The sequence below is a fragment of the Myodes glareolus genome, chromosome 14 (assembly GCF_982192425.1).
Source record: "Myodes glareolus chromosome 14, mMyoGla1.1, whole genome shotgun sequence".
Classification (NCBI taxonomy): Eukaryota; Metazoa; Chordata; class Mammalia; order Rodentia; family Cricetidae; genus Myodes; species Myodes glareolus.
Genome location: NC_142039.1, coordinates 58160790 through 58186378, shown reverse-complemented (window position 1 = coordinate 58186378; position 25589 = coordinate 58160790). Strand labels below are relative to the sequence as shown.

Here is a 25589-nt window from a genome sequence, read left to right as displayed (position 1 = left end):
ATAATGGGGAGGAGGGGAAGAGGGTGAGGACATGGAGGGACAACAGGTGATCTATCTGTACTAAAAGAGGGCACAGAGGTCTTCAGATGGGGATGCCGAGTAACCAGAGAGAGGTGGGGGGGAACTTGATTATGAGGTGAAGAAAAGATAGGTGCCCAAGCCACACGAAGGACTTGCCCTTCCTCTGTAACTAGAAGACCAGTCAATGTTTATTTATCCAACCAGAGGCAAGTGTAGCAAAGAATAAATTAGATCTTCGTCCTCAAATGATGTGTTATCTCACTGAGAATAGGAGCGGACACACGAAACTACAGCCGAACAAGCAAACACACTGAATAGGGCTGAGGGAGGGCCTTGGAGGAAAGGGTGTGTCCTGGTCAGGAGTGGGGGTGGGTAGGGAAGGGGAGTCGAGTGCAGCTGAGAAGGAGGTACTACTGGTTTGCTTGGGAAGGCTTATTTCCAATACCAGGGCATCAGTATCACCACCGCCTTTAAAAAATAATCCCTCCAAGTTTTTACATCTGCGTCACCACCCGCAGATAACTCTTGCACCTGGGCTTTAGACAAAGAGGCTGACATCCAGTTCCAAACTAAAAACATTGACTAAGAAAATGGCACTTCCGGTCTGTTGCTCAGACCAGGACATGTTGCACAGTGGCGTGCAAGGCAGTGTCTTCCCCGGTCATGCTTTCTTCTGTTGCCTTCCCAGGCTATTGACCCACAGATTCGAGAACTCTGAACTATTTGCCATGGGGATGCTGTTAAAATCGCTAGATCACTTATGGCCCCCTAAATGAAGTGTAATGGTAAAAATTTCTTTTCGGTTTTCTCACAAGGAGAACACCTTTAATTTCTCCAAACGGAGCCTAAAACACGTCATGCCAGCCCCCTCTCTTTCCTGTCAGTCGTTTGGGGACTCACTACCGCTTTCTGGCGGGTTTACTGTGCCTGTTCTCTTGAGTCCTGTTTTTTTTTGGGTCGTCCAATGCTAATGAATGGACTTGAGATGAAAGGTATCTCAAGGCTGGGGGCGGGGGGAGAGGAACCAATTTAAAACAAAGAAAAGCAAGGAGTCACAGGAAAAGACAACAGAAGCAAAAAATACGGAAGACAGCCTGCTGACAGGCCTTGGAGAATAGGGATGGGATTTGAGAAGGGGGACAGGAACAGGAAGGGGAGAGCCACCAAAGGGTTTTGAGCAGGAAGTAGTCAGACGGGATTTAGAAGACTGGCCAGATGACAATGTAGGAAAATAAGCTCCCGATAGGAGTACTCCTTTCTTTTTTGTTGCTCTGACAAAATGTCATGACCAGAAGCGACTTAGATGAGAAAAAGGTTTTGATTTAGTGTAGCTTACAGCTCCAGATGGATTACAGTCCATCATGGTAGGAAGGCATGACAGACAGAAACAGCCAGGAAGCAGGGAGCTCCAGGCTTCCACACACCGGAAGCAAGAGAGAGTGAGGGCGGCAAGCAGGAAGTAAGGATGTGAGGGCAGGCTATGAAACCTCAAAGCCTGTGCCCAGTGACAGACTTCCTCCAGCAAAGCTCTGCTTCCTAAACGTCCCATATCGTCCCTCCATAGCACCACCAACTAGGGACTACGTAGGCAAATACATGAGTCTATAGGGAACATTTCTTACTCAGACCTCCACGTGGGGGCGGGGAAGCCAGCAGGTTGAAGCTTGAGATTTAAAAGTTAAACAGCTGTAAGGAATATAAAGTTTGGATATAAGGTCTAAAGGAGTAAGTCAATGGTTACAAGAACGAGTGTGGCAGACAGCATAGAAGGAAAGACAGAATGGGGCAGAATACACCATGCAGTCCTAGAATCTCAGATGTCTGTTTATCTGACCCTAACTAGAGAGAATCCAAACCATAACTACCTCTCCAGGCCAAACTCTATGAAAGCCAACTAGTTTCTCCAGGCAGGAGGAGGATGCTTGGGTTAGTGAACCCAGAGGATACCAGTCTACAAGCGGAAGGTGACTTACAAAGCTTTCAGAAGGTTCAAGAAGCTGTCGTCCAGCTACCCATTCAAAAACACATCCATAAAAAAATACCAGCACACTTCCTCCCTTGCCCCACAGCACCACCTATTTCCAAGTCAGAGAAGGCTATTCAACTCTCAGTGTTTTTATTGTAAAAATTTTCCACCACACTGATGAAAGGATTCTATGGTGAACTGTTGGTTCTGCTCTTGCTGGCTTGGTGTTAGCATAGATCTGTCTGTCCATCTCTCTATGCGTTAGTTCATCCGTCCAGGTGCATTTCAGCGTAAAATGGAAAACCCGTTAACTATCCTTCCCCATATATGAGGCAGTTGGTCTTTAATGTCTTTGCAGGTGGGTAACCTGTGTCTGGCTACCTGGGTGGATAGTGGAAATAAACCCAGAGCTTGTAGCTCTGTCTGTGGGTGGTTTATGTCCCTCCATCCTCCGCCCCTTGCCCAAGGCAATTTCACGTTGACTCGGTAATTACAGTGGAGTCTTGCCAGTGAGTTCCTAGAAAGCAAAAGAGAATTTTGTTTTACAAGTACAGCCAGTCCTCTTTCAAGACTGTAATATTGAGGCTAGAAGAGGAGTCTTGCCAACCCTAGGGACACAAGAGTTAAAAGCCAAGATCCCTTCGAGGCAAAAAACTGAAAGACCTGTATGTACACTTCTGAATTAGATTTACTTCAAGCAAAACTGCACCTTTTTTAACAACAGGAGGGAGTCTATAATACAGATGGCTTCAGTTTGGGACTATAAAAAACTCCCGGCAACGTGTCCAGGACCTCCACTGTTGTCCTGTGGGGATTTGAAGAAAGCCAGCCAGGGAAGTCAGTGCGAAAGAGGGTCAAAAGCTGTTAGCTGGAGACCACATGGTGCTAACAAAACCAGGCTCTGCCCTAATAGGATCAGCCAAACCGCTCTCACTGCATGGAAAGGGACGTGGGCATACTGGTGAGCCACGTGACAAGCCTCAGCTGGGCATGACAATGCTTAAGTAAGGTTTGCTTGGCTTCCACTCTTTCACCTCTGGCATTTACATTTAAGATTTTGATTTGTCATGCTTGTCCTCAAAAAGCTTCTGTGCAGGTTCCTTTTATTTGTCTGGTGTGTCTGGTTTATCATGAGATCTGTCTTTCTCTGTCCAGAAGTGAGGTCTTGTAGCACACTAAGGCTCATTTAAAAACATCCACCCATTAGCGCCATGGAGAAGTTATCTTAGACACTTTTCTCATTGCTATCACCAAGATCTGCCTGGGAGGGAAGAGTTCTTTTTGGCTCACAGTTGAGGGACAAGGGACCGGGAGGCCGTGACAAGAGCTTGCTGAGTCACATAGCCACAGTCAGGAAGCAGAGAGCAACTGTGACTGCTCAGCTCCGCTTTCATTTTTATTCAGTGTGAGACTTCAGTCCCTGGAATGGTACCTCCCACATTTAGAGTGATCCTTTCTTTTTCATTAGAGAAAAATTAAATGTTCTCCCCCAACCCTCATTCCACCACTAGAGTCTTAGGTGACTGTAATAATGAAGGGGCCTGCTTGTTGGGCTTTCTGTCCCACACAGTTCCCCACAGCAGGCAAACCCCAAAGAAACTCACACAGAGATCTCCATAAATTATAAACTGATTGGTCCATTAGCTCAGGCTACTTATTAGCTCTTGTAGCTTATATTAACCCATTATTTTTATCTATGTTAGCCACATGACTTGGTACCTTTCTCAGTGTGCCAGCTCACATGTTGCTTCTTTTGTGATCTGGGCAGAACTGCAGAGGGAACTTCCTGCTTCCCAGAATACTCCTGTCTCATCGCCCTGCCTCTACTTCCTGCCTGGCTGATCAGTGTTTATTTAAAACATGATTGACAGAATACAGACAATTTTCCCAAAGGTAACTGGCTGTCCTGTAGATGTAGTCTCTGAGCCTCCGTAGCCATGAGCAGCTAAAATTGCAAGGCTAATCCCGAACTGTAGAGCAAAGACCAAAACCAAGATGCCTGTGGGCTCCACTCACGCCTTCATTGGCTGAGGAGTGCTGCCTGAGAGTCAGGCAGAGAAGGCAGCCATGGTAGGTTCAGGTCACCTGTAGGGCCACTGTAGCAGCCGCTTTTCTGCAACAAGGAGGCGAATAGGAATGCGAGCTCAAACGTTTTTCCAGTTACTTCTCTTGCGATCAGTAAGAATGTTCTATGGTTATTATTCACAACCCCAGAGAATCTAAAGTACAATTATTGTACTAGTACCTAAACTAATATTTTGCATGTAATTCAGATGGAAATTGGCATTATAGAAAGACTAGGGGAGAAGGAATAACCGGGAGGGACAAAAAGGGACAATGGCACATTGAAAGGAGAATTCACCCAAAAGACAACTTCATTCACTGGGAGAGATAGTTTCGCCCCACCCACTGTGTTTACATATGCCATTGTTTCAGCCTGTGATGTTTTGTTTACTTCAGAAGGAAATATTTTACCCTCTCTGAGATAATTAATTTTTGTCAGTTTCACGGTTTATAAGGGAAACTGAGAAACTGTTAATTGAAATACAGACTGAGTCACTGTTTGCGGTAATTTTTGGCAGCGTTCTAATTTGTGTCAATCCCAGCCTAATTATTAGATTTTGTTGGAAGCAGAAAGCATATTTGATTTTTTTCCCTTATTGAACTCTTTTTTCCCATTTTTTTTCTTTGAAATCTGTGCTCTCTGGCAAAGGTTATGTAATTTATGTCAATATGAGGTGAAACACAGATATATCGGAAGCACAGAAGAGGTTTTATTGCATCGTGCTTGGCTCTGCTCAGTAGCTCAGTATTTACAAAGCCTGTAGACCGCAGTCTTCCGGCCTCACTCCTGTCTACCCCAAACCCCTTTGAGAAAATGTGGTACTTTAAAGACCTTCTCACTGGTGAGAAGCCGCCGTCTATGGACCATCACTAATAGCATCACGGAAGTGAATTTCCCAGAAGCCATCAGGGAGAGTTTATTTGGAAATCCAATTGCATGTCACTAGCAAAGGGCAGGCACCTAGTAGAGGTGGCCAGTCATGCATCCCCTGAGTTGTTGGTTGTAAAAGCATTAATCACCATGAACTCATTTACTCCTAATGCAAACATACTGCATTATTCCACAGGAATTCTGTTCCCAACCATCATTAGCGCAGACAACAGGGAGCTTCTGGTTGTGGGTGAGGTTAATAAAATCTGTCAGCTCAATGGCCAGTATAATGGACCTGTTAATGACTCCTAATAGAAGCTGGATCCGTCCTTCCCACTGCAAAGGCAGGAAGAGAGGCAGTTTTCTACGCAGAGCAGACAACTCTGTCCCTTGACAGCTCCCATGATGGCTTCTACATAGAGACAACGCTAAGATCAGCCACTGAGGATGATCAGAAATTGGAGCCTGCTGCATCTGGGAGCTCTGGGACCTGTGCTGGGCAGGGGAGGAAGTCCCCAGGATGACCCAGGATCTGCTCACATTCTCTAGCATTCACGCTGTAGTTGCTTGTAAAGCACAAGCTAGGAGCATCCAAGCTGTGAATACCCCAGACCCTTCTCCACCCTGAATTCTCCCATGAGAAGGATGGAATTCACAACAATGATAGTGACAACCATGGCCGGTGGTTGCCAGACGCTCCCAAATACTAAATAATTTACATGAGCTTACCAAAAGTGGCTCACACATTGTACCCACTTGACATCAGGGTAGCCGAAGCCCAGAGGTCTTCAACTACTGCCCCAAGGTGACATTAGGAAGGTTATGTCCCTAAACACCATTCTTCATGCCCCTAAACACCATTCTTCTCCATTGGAGGAACACAGAAAAACAGCAAATTGTAGTCAGGCTCATGGGAAGGTACTGGGCATGAGAGAGAATCTGGAACACTCTCCAGTGTACGTCCATCTAGCTAGTCAGCACACGCAGGACCAGGGTCAAGCAAAGTGCATAAAAGCTGCGCTGTTCTCCATGCCTTGTTACTACCGCACAGGACCCCAAGCCCTTAGGATGCTCAGCAGTTCCATTGTCACCCATTTGTGACCTTGGCTGGGATACTCCAGCCAATGATGTCCTCGCCCTTATCCTTAAAATCTGCATCCTATTACCCCAGTCCCATTTGTCACAAAACTGGTCACCCGAAGAAGCTCATCTTGATCTCCTGATTGGGCTCTAGCTGCCAGGGACAAAAGAAGCTACCAACTCCTGGAGACTACCCCCCCACCGAGCTGAAGTCTTGTGGGACAGTCAATGAGGAGTTCCCTGAGCCAGAGACCTGAGCTCCAGCCCCATAGGCTAGGTAGAAGCACCCAGATCCTCCTAAGCCCTGAGGACTCTGTGACTTAGGTGGGGACAGCTACCAGGACTCAACATCAGGAGGCTTTGGATGCAAGGGGCTGCAAAGAACTGTGTCAACCTGGGTGCAGAGTGACAGATGGTCTTTTCAACGAAGGGAGCTTTGTGTATAGACCTCCAGGGACTGGACCTAGAGCAGCTTCTAAAACCCAAAAGGGTGTAGCCCCAGCAGTTTTAACCAACAACCTCATCCCTAGAGGTGCACTTCCTTGACTGTATTTTCTTAATGGAGTCTTAAGTATTCGAAAGATAAAACAAAGCATATGGTTAGAATAGGGAAAGATATGGGGAAGACGGTGAACTTAGCGTCAGAAGCAGCCTTCTGAATGCCCCACAGCACCTAGCATCCCTCGCAGGAATGAGCTCAGCGCTGACTACAGTGGGGGAACATAGAGAACGTGGGAAGTGTTTTCTGCCCCACACCCCATGCTTATGGATGCATGGCACCAGTATGAGTCTACATGGCAGCCAGATACAGCAGCAGCAGACCAAGAGAAATTAGCAAGAGGGAAAATCCACAGAGAGCGCCACAGAAGACAGCATTAGCTGTCAGGAGTCTAGCTCCACGCACGTGCACAGAGGGAAAAGACACAGCCCACTTGTGGAGAGGAAGCTTGATGAGGCTTCTGGATAGAGCACATCATACAGAGTACAGAGAACTCTGAGGGACACTGCCCTGTCCAAACAGAAAAAGAAGGTATTTGTGCGTGTATACGTAAGCGAAAGTGTGTGTGTGTGTGTGTGTGTGTGTGTGTGTGTGTGTGTAAGGGCACAGCAGACAGCATGCAAGGCCAGAGAGGATGGTAACACATGTCTTAGAAGAGCCTTAGAAGCCACACAGAGGCATTCAGACCAACACTGCAGGTAACTGGACACCACAGGAGGACCTGGGGCTCCCAAGAAGAATGGCCCAACTCAAGTGTCACAAAAGTCAACCTGGTACAAGTGGATAGAATGGAAAAGGACTAGGGGCTTACGTGCACTGTGAAAGGCTGGGGAGCCCTGCCTCATAGTTTGTCTTCTTCTCTTCTCCAGCATACCTCCATATTCCCCTTTTCACTGATGGAAGCCATTCTCCGTCCACACCACTACCCACCGAAGAAGCTAGGTCTCTCCTTGTTGGGTGCTTGTAACCTTGTCTACATTGTCAGGTAAGAATTTCACAGAAAGGGACCCCGGAGACTTTGGTGCCATTGGTGACCCAAATGAACATTCCATAAGAGCATATCATTACATCAGTACTTTGGTTGGTTAAGTCGGTGATATAACCAATCTTTAAATTTCTAGAGGGAAAGGGTTCTTATTGTTTGATTTTAATACTCATGGAGAACTCATATTCAGAGGACGCACACACACACACACACACACACACATACACACACACACACACACACACACACACACGGCAAGCCACAACTTCCACATTCTCCCCTCATGAAAAGTAATTATTGCCAAGTGGCACACATGCTTCTGTTTCCAAAAATATATTGATTTCAGTTTCATTTGCAATTAGAATGTTTGAGAGAATGAACGAATTCTCTAAAGCATCTATATTTACGGCATCTAAAAAGGGGCATTTGGTGGGGGAAGCCAGATGCTAGTGTCCTGCATCATCTTAAGCCTCAGACCTAGAGGGCAGTTGCCAGAGATCTGAAGAACATGGGAAGTGAATCAGGTAACTGGCCTTAATTTGATCACTCTATCACCCGGTGACCCTCACTCTTTGTAATGCTGCCCGGTGGTCTACAATCAAGGGCATGCCCGTGATCTTCTGTCTGGTACTTGAGGAAGCCCAGTTCCCGTCCACAGCTCCTTTCTTTTCTTTCTCTGCTTGTTTGTTTATTCTGAGACAAGGTCTTACATGGCTCATGGTGGCCTTAGAATGACCGAGAATAACCCAATGGTCTTCATTTTGAATCTTCCTGTCTCTACTTCCCAAGTGATGAAATTACAGGACTATATTGCTGCTTTAGTTAGCTATTGCTGTGAAGAGACACTGTGACCATGACAGCTCCTATAAGGGAAACATTTAATTGGGACTGGCTTACAGGTCCAGAGGTTTAACCCATTATCATGGCAGGAAGAGGCAGACATGGTGCTAAAGAAGGAGCTGAGAGTTCTACATCTGGATTGTCGGGCAGCAGGAACAGAATGACACTGGGACTAGCTTGAGCATCGGAAACCTCAAAGCTTACCCCTAGTGACAAAGTTCCTCTAACCAGGCCATACCTTCTCCAACAAGGCCACATCTTCTAACAGTGTACTCTCTAGGAGTCCGTGGCAGCCATTTTCATTCAAAGAACCACAACTACCTTGCCCAGTTTCATGATACTCATGTTGAACTGAGGGCCTCATACATAGTGGGAACGCATTCTACTAATGGTTTGTGGACCCAGTCCTACTTTCCACAGCCTTTCATATGACATTATTTCATGTCTGAAAGGGCCATGCCGTCCATGCGCAGAACCTGAATACTGAACCCATGGCAGTCTGGATCATCCCCCAGTCTCTATACAGGAAGCCATTTAGTGCAGTGCTCTGTTGATAATGAGAGCAAAGTAAAGGATGCCATTTCAAACGACATGGGAAGTCATGGTAATTTGAATGTAATTGGCCCCCATAATCTCAGGGAATGGCTCTACTGGGGGATGTGGCTTTGTTAGAGGAAGTGTGTCATTATGGAGGTGATGTGCTCAAGCCACGCCAAGTGTCTCCGTTCACTTCCTGCTGCCTGCGAGATGTAGATTTCTCAGCTCCTTCTCCAGCCCCATATCTGCCTGCACACTGTCATATCCTGCAGTGATGACAATGAAGCAAATCTCGGAAACTGTAAGCCACCCAATTAGATGCTTCCCTTTGAAAAAGCTGCTGTGGTCATAGTGTCTCTTCGTGGCACTAGAAACCCTAACTAAGACGGGAGAGGGCATCCCAGGCCCTTGAGCAGCACATTTTTCATGGAAGTTACCAGCTTGGTACCCAGAACTTCATGACCTCTCTTTCCATCCCGTAATCTTCTTTTCTTCTCCCCATCCTTCCTCATCCTCCCCCACCCTCGAGCCCCAAGATCTTTCTTGCTTTCTCTTGAAGGAAGTTCTTGCATAAAATAATTTCTCTGAGAATCGTGTTCTGTCCTGTTCTCCACACTCTGGGATTTTTAAAGTTTCACAAAGGGACACTTTAAGAAAACAGAGCTCTAGCTGGCGACCACTTGGAGTCGACACCAGGATCACAGATTGAGGCTATATTGTACGATTTAGATACTGAGTACACAGGGTGGAACAAGAAGCCTGTGGCTCCTAGTGACTGTCTGAGAATGAGATGGGACACAGGACAAGGAAGACACAGTAATAAAACTGGTGGCGGGGAGGCCAGGAGCTGCGGCTGATGGTCAGTGCTGGCTTCTAAAGGGACGAATCCTTTCGGCTGAGATCCAGAGAGTGAGTAAGAACTCAGAGAAGACGTGAGCAAAGATTAGTCAGCTCAGGGAATGACCACCCTGAAGCACCAAAGGAGGCGAGCACAGAGCTGAATGGGAGGACAGAGAAAAGTTAGGTGATGAATATATCTCAGTGACCTTGCATTTACACACGGAGCATTCTCCTGGTTTAAAAAAAGATTTAAGTAGGTTCACAGAGTCAGAATGTACTGTGAGGTAAGTACAACAGTAGGTAAGGGACCGTGGCTGAGGTGGGGAAAGGAGACAAGGGAAGAAGAGAGGTAGTCACTGACTCAGAAGTGTCAGTGTTAGTCAGGTGCTCAATAACTACGATATTATCTCAGAACATGAATGGAGGTTGGTAGCTTAGAGGTCAGCGGCCTCTGAACACCAGGGTTCCAAAGGCTTAGATGGCATGTTTAAGGTCATGAGGTCATAAGGCAGAGGGAGTACAAGCACAAAACCTTAAGAAAGGTTTGAAAGTACTGAGACTAAGGCGAGCTGTGTGCTCACCTATTCCCCCGGCCTCCAGTACGGTGGTTTTGTACACACTGGGAGCTGAGCAGGCTCTTGGCCCTGTGTACACTGTGGAGAAAGAACTAGGTTTGGAAGCAAGAGACCCCAGTTTAAGGTGGCTTTACACCCAACTTTGTCCCAGAATAAATGGAATACAACTATACCAGAGGGCATTTTGCTATTGTCCCAGGAAGAGGGCATGAGACTCTCTGCTGCCCGCTAGCTCTGCCTTGTCGAACAAAATGCACCTTCAGGCCTCCATGAGCACACAGGGCTATAGTAAAACCCCTAGCAGTAGACACCCATGGAGACGTGTTGGCACAGTTCTTAGGGTGCGCTGGTGGAGATGGTCAAATGGGGTGATAGCATAGCAAGAACGAGGTCCTGAACAGGAGCTGAACCACAGAGAGCATGAAAAACAAACTAGAATCTGCAAGGAGCTGCCGGCTGCACCAGAGACATCATTCTGATAAAGCCACAGTACAATGACCTAAAATTAGCCACGTAGACCCCTGGGGACTGCCTCCCCTGTGCTGTTCTCTTTCTGTTACGTTTTTCAGGTTGCAAAATTAGAGGTTTGGCCCTGCAGAGGAAAAACAAAGCCCTGCAAAGGAGTAACAACAAAAATTGCTTCATTTCCTTTGGATCGCTTCAGCCACCAATAAATTTGTTGTCTTGCTTCTGCCTCCCTGCTTTCTCACCCTCAAAACACCCTGCCTCGCTCTGTCTGTGGCAGTGGTGATGGGTGGAGAAAGGAATGTTCCTGCCGCAGGCCCTATTCCTCTTTAAAAAGGGGGTTTGAACAAGTATTTCCCCTAATAGCGAGCTGGTCCTGTTAGGAAAAGCGAGGTCATATAAGGCCAGGCTCCAGCCTGCAGGGGACTGATACTTAAGAAGTGGAAATGAGCCCGGCATCCAAACTGCAGGAGCCCGGACTGGAAAGTGATAAAATGGAATAAACGCACAAGGAGCTGCAGGCACACAGAGAAGGAAGGAAGGGCGTGGAATGGCATCAGCATCCTGAGTGGCAGGCGTAGGGGCTGAGACCCCAGAGACCACACAGGGTTAGCACCACCACAAGCTGTTCACACAACATCCACAGTCAGCAAGAAGAGAATGATAAATGCCTGTGAATCAGCCAACCCTCTCCTTTTCACTCACTTTTATGGCCAGTCTCCTCCCCTCAGTAAGCCTAATCAAGACAATCCCGCATAGCCACGCCCAAGAGGCTAATGGAATGAGAATAATCCACCCCGGGTGTGTTCAGCACCTTGCCTTCTGGATGAGTCCAGTTATAGGAATGCCTATAAGGGTAGCAGTGAACATTAACTACCACACGCCTCAAGAATAATAATCTTTGAGCCCATCCCTCACTTACACACACAACGATAAATTGTATATGTTTATACTGAATATATTACAGGCAACTAAGAGCTGAGCCAAGCTGAGTTCAGATAAGCTGGCCATACCCACCCTTCTCTCCTTTTCCAATTATTACATCATGGCGAAATCTTTCCAAGAGACGCTGTTTGCTGTTTCTGAAATGCAGCCTTCATCTAGAACCCTCACAGTCAAACGTGGTTTCATAGCGTTTACCTAAATTGTTCTAGCATTAATTAAAACACAGGAGTGAGAAATTGAGGTTGAAAACCTGATACAGCCAAGAAATAGCAGGAGGACCATCAGCTGACCCTACTCTCTACTCTCTCCTGCATCTGAAAAGCCCCAGACATCCCCTCAACCCCTCCCTCTCCTTCCTGTCCCACTTTTCTCCAACTTCCTCAGTCTTCCAACATCTCTATGGCTAATCCAGGTCAGGCAATCGCTGACCATCCTTGATTCAAGGTGGCTTTATGGGCACCATGGAGTGACAGTGTGAACAATTCTCCCACAGCACCGTTTTGAAGCTCAAATCTTAGCAAGGGTTAGAATCGCAGCCCCATTTTCCACAGTGATACTTAGCAGTCGTCATGCTGATGTATGAAAACAACCATCAGGATGTCACCCCATGCCCCTCTATTCTCAGCATTTAGGGCTGAGCCTCTGGGGAACAAAATAAAAAGTAATTACTATGTTTGTAACAGAAACTAGAAATAATAGCAGCATAAAGCAGGCGGCTGATTCTTTGGAAATGAAGAATCTACCAGAACTATATTGTTAAAGGAGTGAATAGGTTTATGGATTGTTTGGCCTGGACCGGGTAAATGTAAAAGACACATTAAGGAGACTTTTAAGAATTTTCAGATAGTGGCCAGGAAAGACCATGGCTTCACTCATAGAGATGAAGATGAATTGTGAACGAAATAGTTAGGAATAGTTTTCTAAATGGCCAGTTTAAAATCCCATATTCAGATTCTATTAAAATCTAATGCTGAGCCAGTTGGTGGTGGTGCGTGCCTTTAACCCCCAACCCTTAGGAGGCAGAGGCAGGTAGATCTCTGAGTTCGAAACTAGCCTAGTCTACAGAAGGAGTTCTAGGACAGCCAAGTCTATGCAGAGAAACCGTATCTCGAAACGTTTCCCTGCCAAAACAAACAAACAAACAAAAAAAACCCCAAAAAAACAAAAACAAAAAAACCCTAACAAATAACACTGGTTCAATTTGTTTAGGGTACATACAGGGTATTAGGAAAGTAATCCACACTCCACACACCCCACACACCCTACACAGCATTTCTCTCCACAACAAAGACTGAGACCTATCCCCCAAGAGGAGACTCACCACATCCTTTTTGAAGGGTGCCAAGGCATTGCCAGTAGCTGACCCCTCAGGTGGGATGTGATTTCTGGAGTCACGCGGAAAGATAAGGAAAAGAATCAGGAAGCAAATGCTGGGGTGATGCTCTTGTCTTGGTGATGAGATGGTGCAGGACAGACAAGAACCCCTATGGTCTTGAACAAGGAGGAAGCCTCACACCTAAGGAAGGTGGACCAGGATGATATGGACGAATTTCAAATTCAGTCCATGCAGGAGACAGATGTGAGGTGCAAGCAGAGGGTACCATCATCCCTCCTCCTCCTCCCCTCCCCTCCGTACTCCCTTCTTTTCTCGCTATATTCAAGCAAACTATGGAGAAATGATTCCAGCTGCCACAGAGACTCTCCTTACTCACCCCTGCCGAATGCCCTTTAACAACTCCTGCAAGCTTACCTCGGAATCCACTGGGCTTTCTTCCACTTTTCCTCCTGCCACCCAACAGCTATCACTTCTCTGGCATGTTCTCTGTGAAGACGTGCAATTGGGTCTCTAACCTCAGGATCTTTCCTTCCTAAGCCTTACAAGAGAAGTTAGCAGAAACGTCTCCTTCCTCTAGGGGGATGTCCTTGTTTGTAGACTACCTTACACGAAAGGACATGGGAGTTAGGAAGCCCTAATTTCATGTATCTAAAGTAAACCATGTGAACTAATTAATAGAATCTGGGAGTGTGCTCAGGGATCATTCTTATCTGCTTGGGGACGTTTGCTTTCTGCCCTTTGTTCCTACAACCATGCGGGCAAGAAACACCAAGAAAAGTCTTTGGCAGTGCATCTCTTCCATGCACATCTTCATCCTAGTATTTATTATAATGAATGATATCAGTTTCTTATGGCTATCACATCATCCATGTAGCAGGGAGCAGCTTCATGGTTTGGGAGAATAAAGGTCCCCAGTACGGCAGGACTAGGGACCAAGCATTGAACTTGGTCATATACTTGCATGACCCCAAGACTCATGCTATCTTTCTTAGTTAAGATTTCTGTTGCTTTAATAAAACACCATGGCCAAAGTGAGGGTGGGGAAAGGCTTTGTTTCAGTTTATAACTTCCAAGTCACACTCTGTCCCTGAGGGACATCATGGCAGGAGCCTGAAGGTGAGCCATGAAGCAGACGCCATGGAGGAGTGTTACTGAATGGCTCACCACGGTTTTCTCAGCCTGCTTCTTGTAGAACCCAGGACCACCTGCATCACTCACAATGAGATAGGCTTGACCACATCAATCATCAATTCAGAAAATGTACCACAGGTTTGCCTACAAGGTCAGTTTCGTGGAGAATTGTCTCTATTGAAGTTCTGGCTTCACAATGACTCTAGCTTGTGTCAAGTTTAAATAAAACTAGTAAGCGTACTGCCCTAAATTTATTTTAACTGTGACAAAGTAAACATAGCATATAGTCAACCATTTTACCCGTTTGAAGTGGCGTCAAGTACATTCACATTATTTAGCTATACCCGCATGCCCCACCCAGAACTCTGAACCCACTAAATACCTCCCCATCCCTTCTCTGCCCTCCACGCACACTTACCGCCAACCTTTCTGTCTCTAGGAATCTGATGCCTCCTCCTCTAAATGGAATCCATGTGTCCTTTTCTCACCATAGTGCCTTCAGGGTTCACACCTATGTTGCAATCTTCGTTCTTTTTCTTTTTAACGTCATGTTTTACTCCACCATTCACCCATCAGTGGCCTCTTAAGCTGTTTCCACCTTTGGGTTATAAACTCTAATGCACAGTTATCTTTGGGTCTCCCATGTCAAGTCACAGAGCGTGTTACCCACTGGTAATGAGGGTACACGGCCGATGATAACCTGTCCTAACACTCTGAAGGACCTCCTTACAGTTTTCCTAGCCAGTGGCAAATAAGGGATTCAATTTCTCCTTATCCTCCTAAACACGTACGTCCTGTGGTTTGATTTGTTTTGGGTTTAGTTTTGATAGAAGCCATTCTCTGTGATGATGCGAGGGCTCATGACTTTGATCTGCATTCTCCAGAAGCTAGTGACACCTGACATCGTCCTTGTTTATGTTCTGTGTGGGTTGTCTATCCAAGTCACCTGTCTGTTTCTAATTGAATTGTTTGGGAGTGTTTTTTAATTAGGCAAATTATTTATATAGTCTACATGTTAGCCTATTAATATATATGTATATATATATATTATTTGCATATATTTTTCTCCATCCTGTAGATAGCCCTTCAACACTGTTGACTGTTCTTTTTGACTAAATCTTAATCATTCGATTTTATCAGCAAAGACTTGGGAGCCAGATGTTGGCATGAAAACCTGCAAGCTCAGAGAGGCAGAGAATGCACCCATCTGACCTTCTTCCTCCACTAATGTCCCAAAAAAGAGTTTTCTCCTACACTAGCTCAAACAAAACTTCTCAAACTAAATGTTCCTCCCTTCTGCTTCCTGTGTGTCTCTCTGTCCATCCTCCTGAGTCCCTCTTACTCTTTGCGCTTGCTCCACCTCTTGACCTATGGTTGACTTTATTTAATCCTATTTACAATATCCAAACAGAAAGCCCTTGGATTAAAGGTGAATGCTAGGGCTCAGCCACACCACAACTAGAAACAGGTTTTTCCAGTAAATAACGCAATCTCAGTGGGATCAAATATCCTGCAACAGTTGACAGTATCCTTTGATCCATAGAGATGAGCCTCTAAATTCCCCACTCTCGATCCCTTTTGCCCCACCCTAGTTCTGGGCCCAACTATTAGCCTTTGTCCACAAAACACTTACCAAACTGAATGCAATAGAAATGGCAGAGATTACATTCAGGTTTCTGAAAGCTTAATTAAGCACAAAGCTTCATATTTCTGCCCTCCTCTTGTTGGCAAAAGCTGTTCATTTGTTCCTGGCTTCCCAGATTTGAAATAACCACACAGAAACTATATTATTTAAAACATTGCTTGGCCAATAGCTTATGCATATTTCTAGCTAGCTCTTATATCCTAAATTAACCCATTTCTATTGATCTGTGCATCATCACAAGGTCGTGGCCTACCGGCAAGGTTCCAACATCTCCTCTAGCAGCTACATGGCTTCTTCCTGACTCCACCTACTTTCTCTCTACATCTCTGGATTTCCTGCCTGACTTTACTCTGTTAAACCATTGGCCAAAAGCAGCTCTGTCTATTAACTAATAAAAGCAACACATATATAGAAGGACTTCCCACATCACTCTCTGACAGACAGCCATCTTTTAATTCTGTTTCTCAGGCCTGGGCTATCTTCCCTTTTACAAGAGAGCCGTGCTGGGTTGCCCATGGCTGCATAGGCACTCTTGTCAGACTCCCACATGCCAGGCACTATCTTATGTCTCTTGCGCATGAAATAAATACATGGGTTGCAAACACCTGGTTCATTGCAGTCATTCTTGCAGCATCCTGATGAGGCCTATGCTATTTGAACCCCCAGTCTACCCCAGCAGTTAATAAATGATGGAGGTGATGGAGCTGGTAGGTGGCAGACTGAACATTTAAGTCACAGAGTCCGCGTCCAGATCCTCTACACTTAACAATTGTAAGCCACAGCAGAGGCGACATCATTCCTTAACACATATTCTGTGTTTTAAGTTATTTCAGACTTTGGCATCTTCGGTGCGTTTGGCTTCCAGTGTACCACATTTTTAGTTTCCACTTAGACATCATGGCTTCTCTCCCAGCGTTTCTTTTCTGTCCCTTGGCTCACAGGAACAACTTATAATCTATCCTCACATGAGTAAGTTCTGAGTTTCCCTACCAACTCATCCATTCCTACCCAGTGCTGGCTCCCTAAGAGTTTCTGTGAGCTAAAGTTAGGGGTAACACACAACCTCCAGGCATCCTGCTTTAGAGCAATGACGAACCATCTCTGCCCGACCTGGGTCGACAAGACTTGGAGAGCTAAGAGAAGCTGCATTGTCCTCTTAGGCACCAACACCCAGGGTAGCACACATCATTCCTTCAGCTGCAGGCAACAGAACTGACACCATCTTCACAGGTCCAGTGTCTCGGGCAGCTGTCCATCTCAGAGAAAGCAATAATGAAGTCATGGGCTCACATTACCTCCTTCGCTGATAATGTGTGATGTGCTTCTATTCTTTCACTAAGATGAATCACAAAGTATTAGATAAGGAAAAGGCCGACTCATTCCATGAAAAACGATGTTTTATTAAAACAAGTAACAGCCCTAGGAGATGATAGATTCTCTTCTGTAGATCTGGGGGGACACTTCACGTGTTGACAAACGTTTCCCAGGGCTGGTTTTCACCTGCTGTCTCCCAGTGTCCCACTGAACCTGAGGTGAAAAATAGCTTACTGGCATCTGTGGTCCTGATCATTTTGACTTCTTGTTCATGCAGTATCCTGTGGCGCTACTCTCAGACCGGAAGCTGGGTGTACCCTGTGTTTGCCTCCCTCAACACACTGGGTATTATCATCTTCTTCTCGGCCAGTTACATCCTGAGTGCCGGCATCTACTTGCTTGGAGAGAAGATCAATCACTGGAAATGGGGTCAGTGCTTCCCTCTCGCCCACAGTCCACAGAGATACGTCTCTCTCTCACCCATTCTCCGCTCTCCACCCAAACCAAAGGAAAGCTTAGTCCAAGCCAGACGGCACTACCAGGTGCCTTTGTTATAGAGCTCAGGTGGGGTCTATGGAAAGTAGAAGAAGAAAAGCCTGGCGCACGATGGCATTCCCCTGGAGAACTCCAAGTGTCTCCTCTCTTCTGCCAAATAATATCTCATTTAACTCAAAGACCGAATCTTCTTTCAAAACTTTAGGAACCAAAGAACAAGGTGTTACCACCCCAAACATAAAGGAGGGAAATTCTAGAAGGGTTTTCGCTCACTGCAGAGAGGGCTTGGGGGACAGGAACTTTTAAAGTGTGAGTTCCTTTTGTTCTAGAAAAATGTGACTCTCATTCTAAACTGTAAGAGATAGTTTATTCTGAGCCAAATGTGAGTAAGCATGGCCCAGGAGACTTGGATTCAGGTTGCTCTAAATGATGTACTCCTTCTTGACTGAAGAACTTGCACAGTCACAGACAAAGGACAATCACAAATCAACACATTAAACCAAACATTGACGCGTTGATGGGGACAGCAGGTAGGTGGGCCCATGGGCTATGACAAAACAGGGAAACTCTGCTATAGGTTTCAGATATTACCTGATGACTGTTAGTTTAGGGGCTAGTGGGAGTCAGCAGTCTGTCAAGTTATCCATTCTAAAGGTTTTATGTGACAGTCAGAAGATGCAGAGGTAGGCAACAAATAACTATCAAGGGGAGTAAGGATATCTCAGGATAATTTTGGTGCATCATTCCTGGAATTTAGGGGTGATATTTTATGTTTTAATTCTTCAAGGAGACACACAGAAATTCACCTTAGTTTTGTATATAACAAATAAGAAAAAAAAAAACCTGTAGTCACCACCCCCAACAACAGCTACCAGCAGTTCTGGTCCATAAAACAGAAATGGCATCTCCCACCATTCTCTGAGTTCACGGGAAGTATAAGCTTGTGGGTGCAAAGGGCAGGTGGTATCCAAGGGCCTAGAATGAGCTACAACTGAAAGGAGGCTGAGACCACGGAGAAAGAACCGGTCAGCTTGGCATTTACCTCTCTTGGAAGATTTAGTTTATGTTTTTAAATTAATTTATTTATTTTACATCACAATTGCAGTTTCCTCCCCCTCCTCTCTTCCTATTCTTTCCCCCACCTCCCTCTTGCCTCCACCCCATCCATTTCTGTTGAAAAAGAGACATAAAGGGAGTGTTTTCTATGAAACATTTAAAATGAGATGCTACAAGCAAGCAAACCAAACTAACTCAAATTGCAAAAACAAGCTGCTAAAAACAGCATTTCAAACCCAGAATTCCAGTTCCCAGGGAACTCACTGGGGGTGGAGATTGGGATTGCAAACGTACTGGCGTCTAATTCTAACAATTCGGGGGTACTTGAAGTTATGGGTGAAGATTTCTGATGACTCTCAAAGATCTACAATTCTGAGAAAGGAAATAGGAGGGAGGAAGGGAGGAATGTGCAGGAAAGGACAAACTCATTTGGAATCCGATAGTTGGAAACGCAGATAAACAAAACTCGGTTACTTAGAGATCATCAAGAACTGTGAGTCTTTAAATCAGTTGTACTGAGTTTGTAGATGATTGATGTTTTAAGTCGTTTCTTTGCAATAGTGAATGTTAAACATCTTCAATCAAAATATAAACCATCCCTCCTGAGTTCTAGGGATCCCCACACCCTCTGACTTCTGAGAGCACTTACACACGCATGGCATACAGAAAGTCACACAGACATACACACATGCACATACATAAAAACAATAAATACATTTTTTTGCTGTTGCTTTTTTTTTATTTTTAGAGACAGGTTTGTTTAGGTATAGCCTTGGCTGTTCTGGAACTAACTGTGTAGACCAGACTGGCCTTAAACCCACAGAAATCCACCTGCCTCTGCCTCCCAAATGCTGGAATAACAAATACATTTTTTAATAAAATAAAATCTCACTGTGTTTATTATCCTTCAAATCCCCAAAGCAGCAAGCTCCTAATAGGCACCACTGCTGAGCAGTGTGTCCAATTTTGCTCACAACAAGCATCAGCGCACAGGCTCCCACTAACCAAGAACCTGCATGTGACGTACAAGATGCAGATTAGTATGGACAGTGATTGCCTCTCCTCTAGCTTGGCACTTCTGAGAAAAACAAATAGGTGAAAAGCCTTACACTGCATCAGACCAGAATCAGAATTACATCTTTTTTATCATTCACTGCAAAGAGCCAAGTGATGAGGGAGAAAATGCAGCGAGGGCGGCTGTGGTTGACACACGCCCAAAATACTTTTGCTTTAGAGAGCTGAGACACTGAGGCAGGAAGATCAATCACAAGCTCAGGGGCCAGTCCCAGCTACTTCATGAAAGTGGGTGAAAGCATTAGAAAAGAAACTGGAGCCCTCGAAATTTCATTGGCAGTTAATGTTTTTAAATAACTAAAACACAACAGGACCGATGGTCCATGCGAACCTACACCCTTCTTCTCTACTAACAATATTTCAGTCCTCTCCTGGCTTACAGAAGAAAGCGCAGCCCTCAGAATACAGGTTCTCTATGAGTTGGGTCCTGTCTTAGTGTTTCTCATACTCTTCCAAGTCTCCTTCCTTTCCCTCCCTCCACACGGGTATTGCTCTGGCCCTCATGGGTCTAAGCCCCTTTCCCCATCCCCAGCCGTTGTCTGGCTCGTGTTTACTCATTCATTTCACTTTATCTCTAAGATGGCTGCCCTGATCAGTGTCCTTCCCAATTGTTTCTTGGCTCTTCCTCTCTCTTTTAAAGGCCAGACCCTATGTTTTAGCATTACTACTTTTGCGATAGCTTTAGGGCTTTGTCTTTGTAGAAGGCTTTGAGTTTTCCAAGGGTTAGGATGCCTTAGTCATCTTTGACCCCCCGTTTCTGCTAGCTTTCCCAATGACTCAATCAGAGCAGGTAGTTTAAAAGGGGCGGGTGTTTCTCTCTCTAGGTAGGAAGAGAGAATACTCACAAAGGTTTTCTGGAATTAGCTGCTAGAACAGTAGCTGTAACCGTTGTATGACACTGGGCTAGGAGTTTGCTGTCTTGGCAGGTGGAGATGCGGTGTACCCACTGAAGAGCTGTTGGAGAAAGAGGTGCATGTTGAAGCAGGCCATGTAAAGCAGCCAAGAGCACTGAAATAGCCATCTGCACTGAGCTTCTCCAAGGCGGCCCTCTGAAGCCAGAAAATGCTCTTTACATTTTCCCTTTAACAGTTCTGATGAGTGTAGTCGTAGGCACACAACTGCCAGTATTTAAGGAACCATTTAAAAAAAATTGACTTGTGTTCTGACTCCTGTATAGTGATGAGGCAAGCAGAGCAGACCCGAGAAATTGCTGCTACCAAGAAGCCATGCTTTACTCTATTCTTTTCTGCCCAGAATTACTTCCCAAGCTCTCTCAGGCTTTATGTGGATGCAGTTGTCCACACAGTGGCACACCATTTGTAGTGATGAGGCCAAGCAGGCCTGCTTTTTGTCCCGCCCAGCTTCCGCATGGCTAGCTTTATACCCGAAATAACAACATACAAATTGTATTCATTTAAACACTGCCTGGACCATTATCTCCAGCCTCTTACTGGCTAACTCTCACATCTTGATTAACCCATTTTTATTAATGTGTGTAGCACCACGAGGTGGTGGCTTACTGGGAAGATTCTAACCTACGTCCATCTTGGGCCAGAGCTTCATCGTCTACCTGCCTCTGCTTTCTTTCTCCCACAACTCTGTTCTGTCTTCCCTACCTACCTATGTTCTGACCAATCAGGCCAAGCAGTTTTCTTTATTAATTAACCAATGAAAGCAACAGATAGATAGAAGACCCTCCTACATCACTCCTGGAGTCATAAAGTCATGCGTGACATCTGTAGTCATATAGGCGAGAGCACTTGCTTTGCACACCAGCAGGTGACTAGTGCAGATTGGTCTTAAACTCTCTGATATGTGTGAAAGAGGATGAAGGAAAGACTAGAGAAGTCAGGGGTGGGGCCAACCCTCTGGCTGCTGACTAGGAGGCTTTTCACTGTGAAACATTCCCTTCAATCAAAAAGTACTCCAGTAACCGACATTATTTCCCACTCGGAGCTTGAAATCCACTTTGTAAATGTCATTTATGGAAGATAGATGGCCTATTAATAAGTTGGCAGTTTCCTTGCAATATAGAAGCATGGTCAGAGAATAAATTTTGAAGACACAAGGGAGCCTGGAAATTGCTCAGCTCTGAGAGAATGCAAAACTAAAGACCCATCTCATGCCTCCGTGTGCTAGAAACACAAGAAAAACACTCTTTTGGAGGAAATCAAAGCATGTAATTCTCTACAGAATGAAGTGACTCGAATCTCCACACACTGAATTGTGTGGGAAGGTGCCTTCTCCATGGGGGTGAGTGTGTTAGTCAGCTTTTCATTGCCATAATAAAACATCTAAGACAGTTACTGTTAAAAAGCAGAAAGTTCTATATGTGCCTCACAGTTTTGGAGGGGGGAGTTCTATTGATTTAGCTTCCGGTGAAGATGGCATATAGGTTACAGATCATAGCGTATTTTAGAGATCAAGCAAGCTAATACATCTCACACCATGAAGAGACTAATCGATCAAAGCCAAGGCAACTAACAGTCCTATGAGAATTTCTCCATAACCCCAATGACCTAAAAATCTCCCCCTATGGTCTACCTCCTAAAAGTTTCATAACCTCACAGCAGGATCACGTGGAGGCCAATACTTTAATCGCAGTGAATGTTTGGAGCTAACTCAAGTCATACTCATGACATCGCAGTGGACATGTGGACATTCCCTAGCATCCCATCTAGTTACTTTGGTTTGGATGGAAGAGACTCTGATGTAGAGGAAGAAGACACCCTCCTCTCCCAGCAGAGCTTAAGTCATCAATTCTGCTTTTCTCTGATTCTTTGTACTCTGAGCTGGGCCCGAGGAGAGAGGCTATGATTACAATCAAATACAAGAGGTGGGGTTTGAAAAACATGCGGATAGAGAGAATGTTAGGACCCCTGAGAGTCAGAGCAGAGCAACCATCGTTAAGAAATGTATATTGATCAAGCCTTTGAATGTGAAGGAAGCTGCTATTCAGTCGACAGAGGATACTTAAAGGGCTAACGTATACACTCAGCCAAGAGAAGGAGACACCATTGAACTTAGAGCATAGAGGAGACTACTGGGACAGACATGATGGTCTGCACCTTTAATCCCAGCAGTGGGCAGAAATAGACAGGGATCTGTAAATTCAGGGTCAGCTGGATCTATAAGGGTGAGTTCCAAGGCTACATCATGAGACCCTATCTCAAAAAAACAAAGAGAGAAAGAGAGGCGGGGGAGAGAGAGAAATCTGAGAAGACTTATTGGGAGTTGATGTGACTCACATAAAAATGAAAAGAGAAAATGAATGTAATATGAAACCTTCAGGCTCAGTAGGCGCTGCAGCTCTGCTGGAGTAATTGCAACAGTCTGAGTTGATGAGAGGCATGAATACAAGAATGCTCATTAAGATCTTGGGATCAGGGATGCTATTTTTAAGGAAATCAAGGTGACTAAAAGGCCACAAGTAGGACTTCAAGATACCCGCCACCACCCTAGAGAGATGGTTCAGTGGTTAAGAATAATGACTAATCTTCCAGAGGACCCAGGTTCAATCCCCAGTACCCACATGGTGGCTCACGTGCCACCTGGGGGGTAACTCCAGCCCCAGGAAATCCAGCAGCTTTGCAGTATAGACTGTTTTTTCTGTGTTTGTTTGATTTTACTTTTAGCAGTGCTTGAATTGAACCCAGGGACTTGCACCCCCTACCTCTGAACAATATTCCCAGCTACAATGTGTGTTGTTGAAAACAGAAGTGTTGAAGGTGGCAGTCTGAAGGATGAAAACAGCCTGGAATTTTTTATGTGTTTGTTTGCTTTGCAATTAGCATACAATACACTATGTTCTCTTGTGGTATTTCCATACATTTGTTGTTGTTTCTCCTCCCCTTTTCTTCCCCACCCTTCTGTCACCCCAGCTGTATCCTCCCAATGCTAGCATTCAGCTCCTATGTCACATGGGTCCTGTTACCCTCTTCCCTTCCTTAAAACCTTCGTTTGCTCTTGGTCCCTTTTCTGATTTTGAGACCTTCACACAACCCACTTATACACATGTACAAAAAATTTAGAAGCTGGAATCTACCTATGAAAACTTGTGTTTGTCTTTCTGAGTGTGTTGAGTATTACTCAACAGAATAATTTCCAGATTCTATTTCCTGGCAAATTTCAATTTTTTTTCACAGCTAAATAAGATTCCATCGTTATGTGCCACATTTTTATTATTCACTCATCTACTGATGAGCATCTAAATGCTCCCATCTTCTAAGCTGTGATCAACATGGATGAGCAAGCATTTCTATGGTAGAATACAGTCTTTTTGTGTTTTCTCAGAAATGGTGTAGGTGTGCCACGTGGTAGTTACATGTTTAGAATTGTTTGGTTGTTGTTCAGAAACCTCCACACTGAATTCACTATGGTGACAGTTCTTACTTCCCTTATAAGTGAACAAGGGTTTCCTTTTCCATATATCCTCACCAGGATTTGCTGTCATTTGTTTCCTTAATCATAGCCATTCTAACTGAGGTGAAGTGGAATTTTACTTTTATTTTGCCTTCCTTGATGGCTAAGGGTGTTGCACATTTAAAAATAAATATTTATTGACTGTGTTTCTTCTTTCAAGAACTGTCTGGTACTTATGGAGTGATAGCTTTGTTTGGAGAGGAGTTTAATTTTCTGAGTTCTTTATATATTTTAGATACTAATCCCTAATGAAGCATGGCTGGTCACACTTTTTCCCGTCTGTTCACTCTCTTGCTCTCTGCTGCCCTGCAGCTTTCGGTCTGGGATCTGAGTGTGAAGCCACTCCAGCAATACCAGACCAGAGAAATCACAGCTCTGATTCCCAGTTCTACTACCAAAGTAGAACTGATAGTATTTGGCAATAGACAGGATGAATAACAAGCTACAGAGAGGTTATCAATTTCAAAGCTTGTGTCAACATTAGTGATAATAAAATATGGAGATACCAACATGTTGGCTAAATGGAACATTCTAGAAATGTTGTGCATGGTTTCCACTGAAGAAGGACCCTGTACTATGCCTACTTGAAACAAATCATGTGTCAGTATTGATATAAATTGGTTTGGATGAAGTCATGGAGGACCCAATTAGGCAGACTTCCACTCTTCTACTTCCTCTCTAATTCCATGCAGTCTTTTTGTCTCTATCTGCAAAGTCTCTGCATTTCCCTATGGATGTGTGCAGTACACAACAATCACCCAAAGCACCAGCAATTGGAGGCTGAGTTGAGAACGCCATGCAAACCAACAGCATCGCTGAGTATCTGGCTAACCACACACTGAGCTCCAAGTCAGGAGATTAGATTGCTTCCTGTCCTTTTAGCAATAGTGGCTGTTTATCAGAGTTCTTCACTCCTGGAGAAGTGTTTTTGACTTTCCACTGCCCCATCAGGGAGAATCTCTACCCACTCAAGAACACCCATTAGGGAGCCCTGTCTGAGATATCTCTGTATCTGTTTGTGTAGGTACCACAGTGAAGCCATGGATGAAAAAGAAGTGACTACACACTGTTTTCCAAGAGCCATGGAAGAAGAAACATAATAACTGGTTATCTTTCTATTATTCTCATTATTATTATTTCTTTGGGGCTCAGTGGTGGGATAGCATGGGGAGATACAAAAGACAGAGAATAATGCATAAGTTTAATAAAGCCGATGAAGGGAGCTTCGCTTGAGGTCTCTTGGTTTTCTGAAAGGCTGGTGAACAATTCCTGAAGTCTCAGAATCCATTGATTTTTGTCTGACCTCCATAGAGGATTGTTTCTGGCTGGGAAAAAAAAAAGACCAAAGAAGCCTGGGTAAACTTGCTGGTGGACTATTTAGAGAAGGGGTGTGGGGAGAGGAACTCAGAACCATCTACTCACTTTACC

At 44.9% G+C, this 25589-nt stretch overlaps 1 protein-coding gene across 3 annotated transcripts in view; it reads left to right on the top strand.

The window, feature by feature from the left end:
- Positions 1–25383, top strand: part of Adtrp (androgen dependent TFPI regulating protein) — an 86172-nt gene extending 60789 nt beyond the window's left edge. For all 3 annotated transcript variants that reach the window (XM_085699419.2, XM_085699420.2, XM_048419729.3), the window contains exons 5-7: positions 7371–7486; positions 17392–17543; positions 25186–25383. In XM_085699419.2, the coding sequence (XP_085555545.1) occupies positions 7371–7486; positions 17392–17543; positions 25186–25220 (303 nt within the window). In that variant the 3' untranslated portion in view covers positions 25221–25383. The remainder of the gene's footprint in view (positions 1–7370; positions 7487–17391; positions 17544–25185) is intronic.
- The last annotated feature ends 206 nt before the right edge of the window (positions 25384–25589 follow it).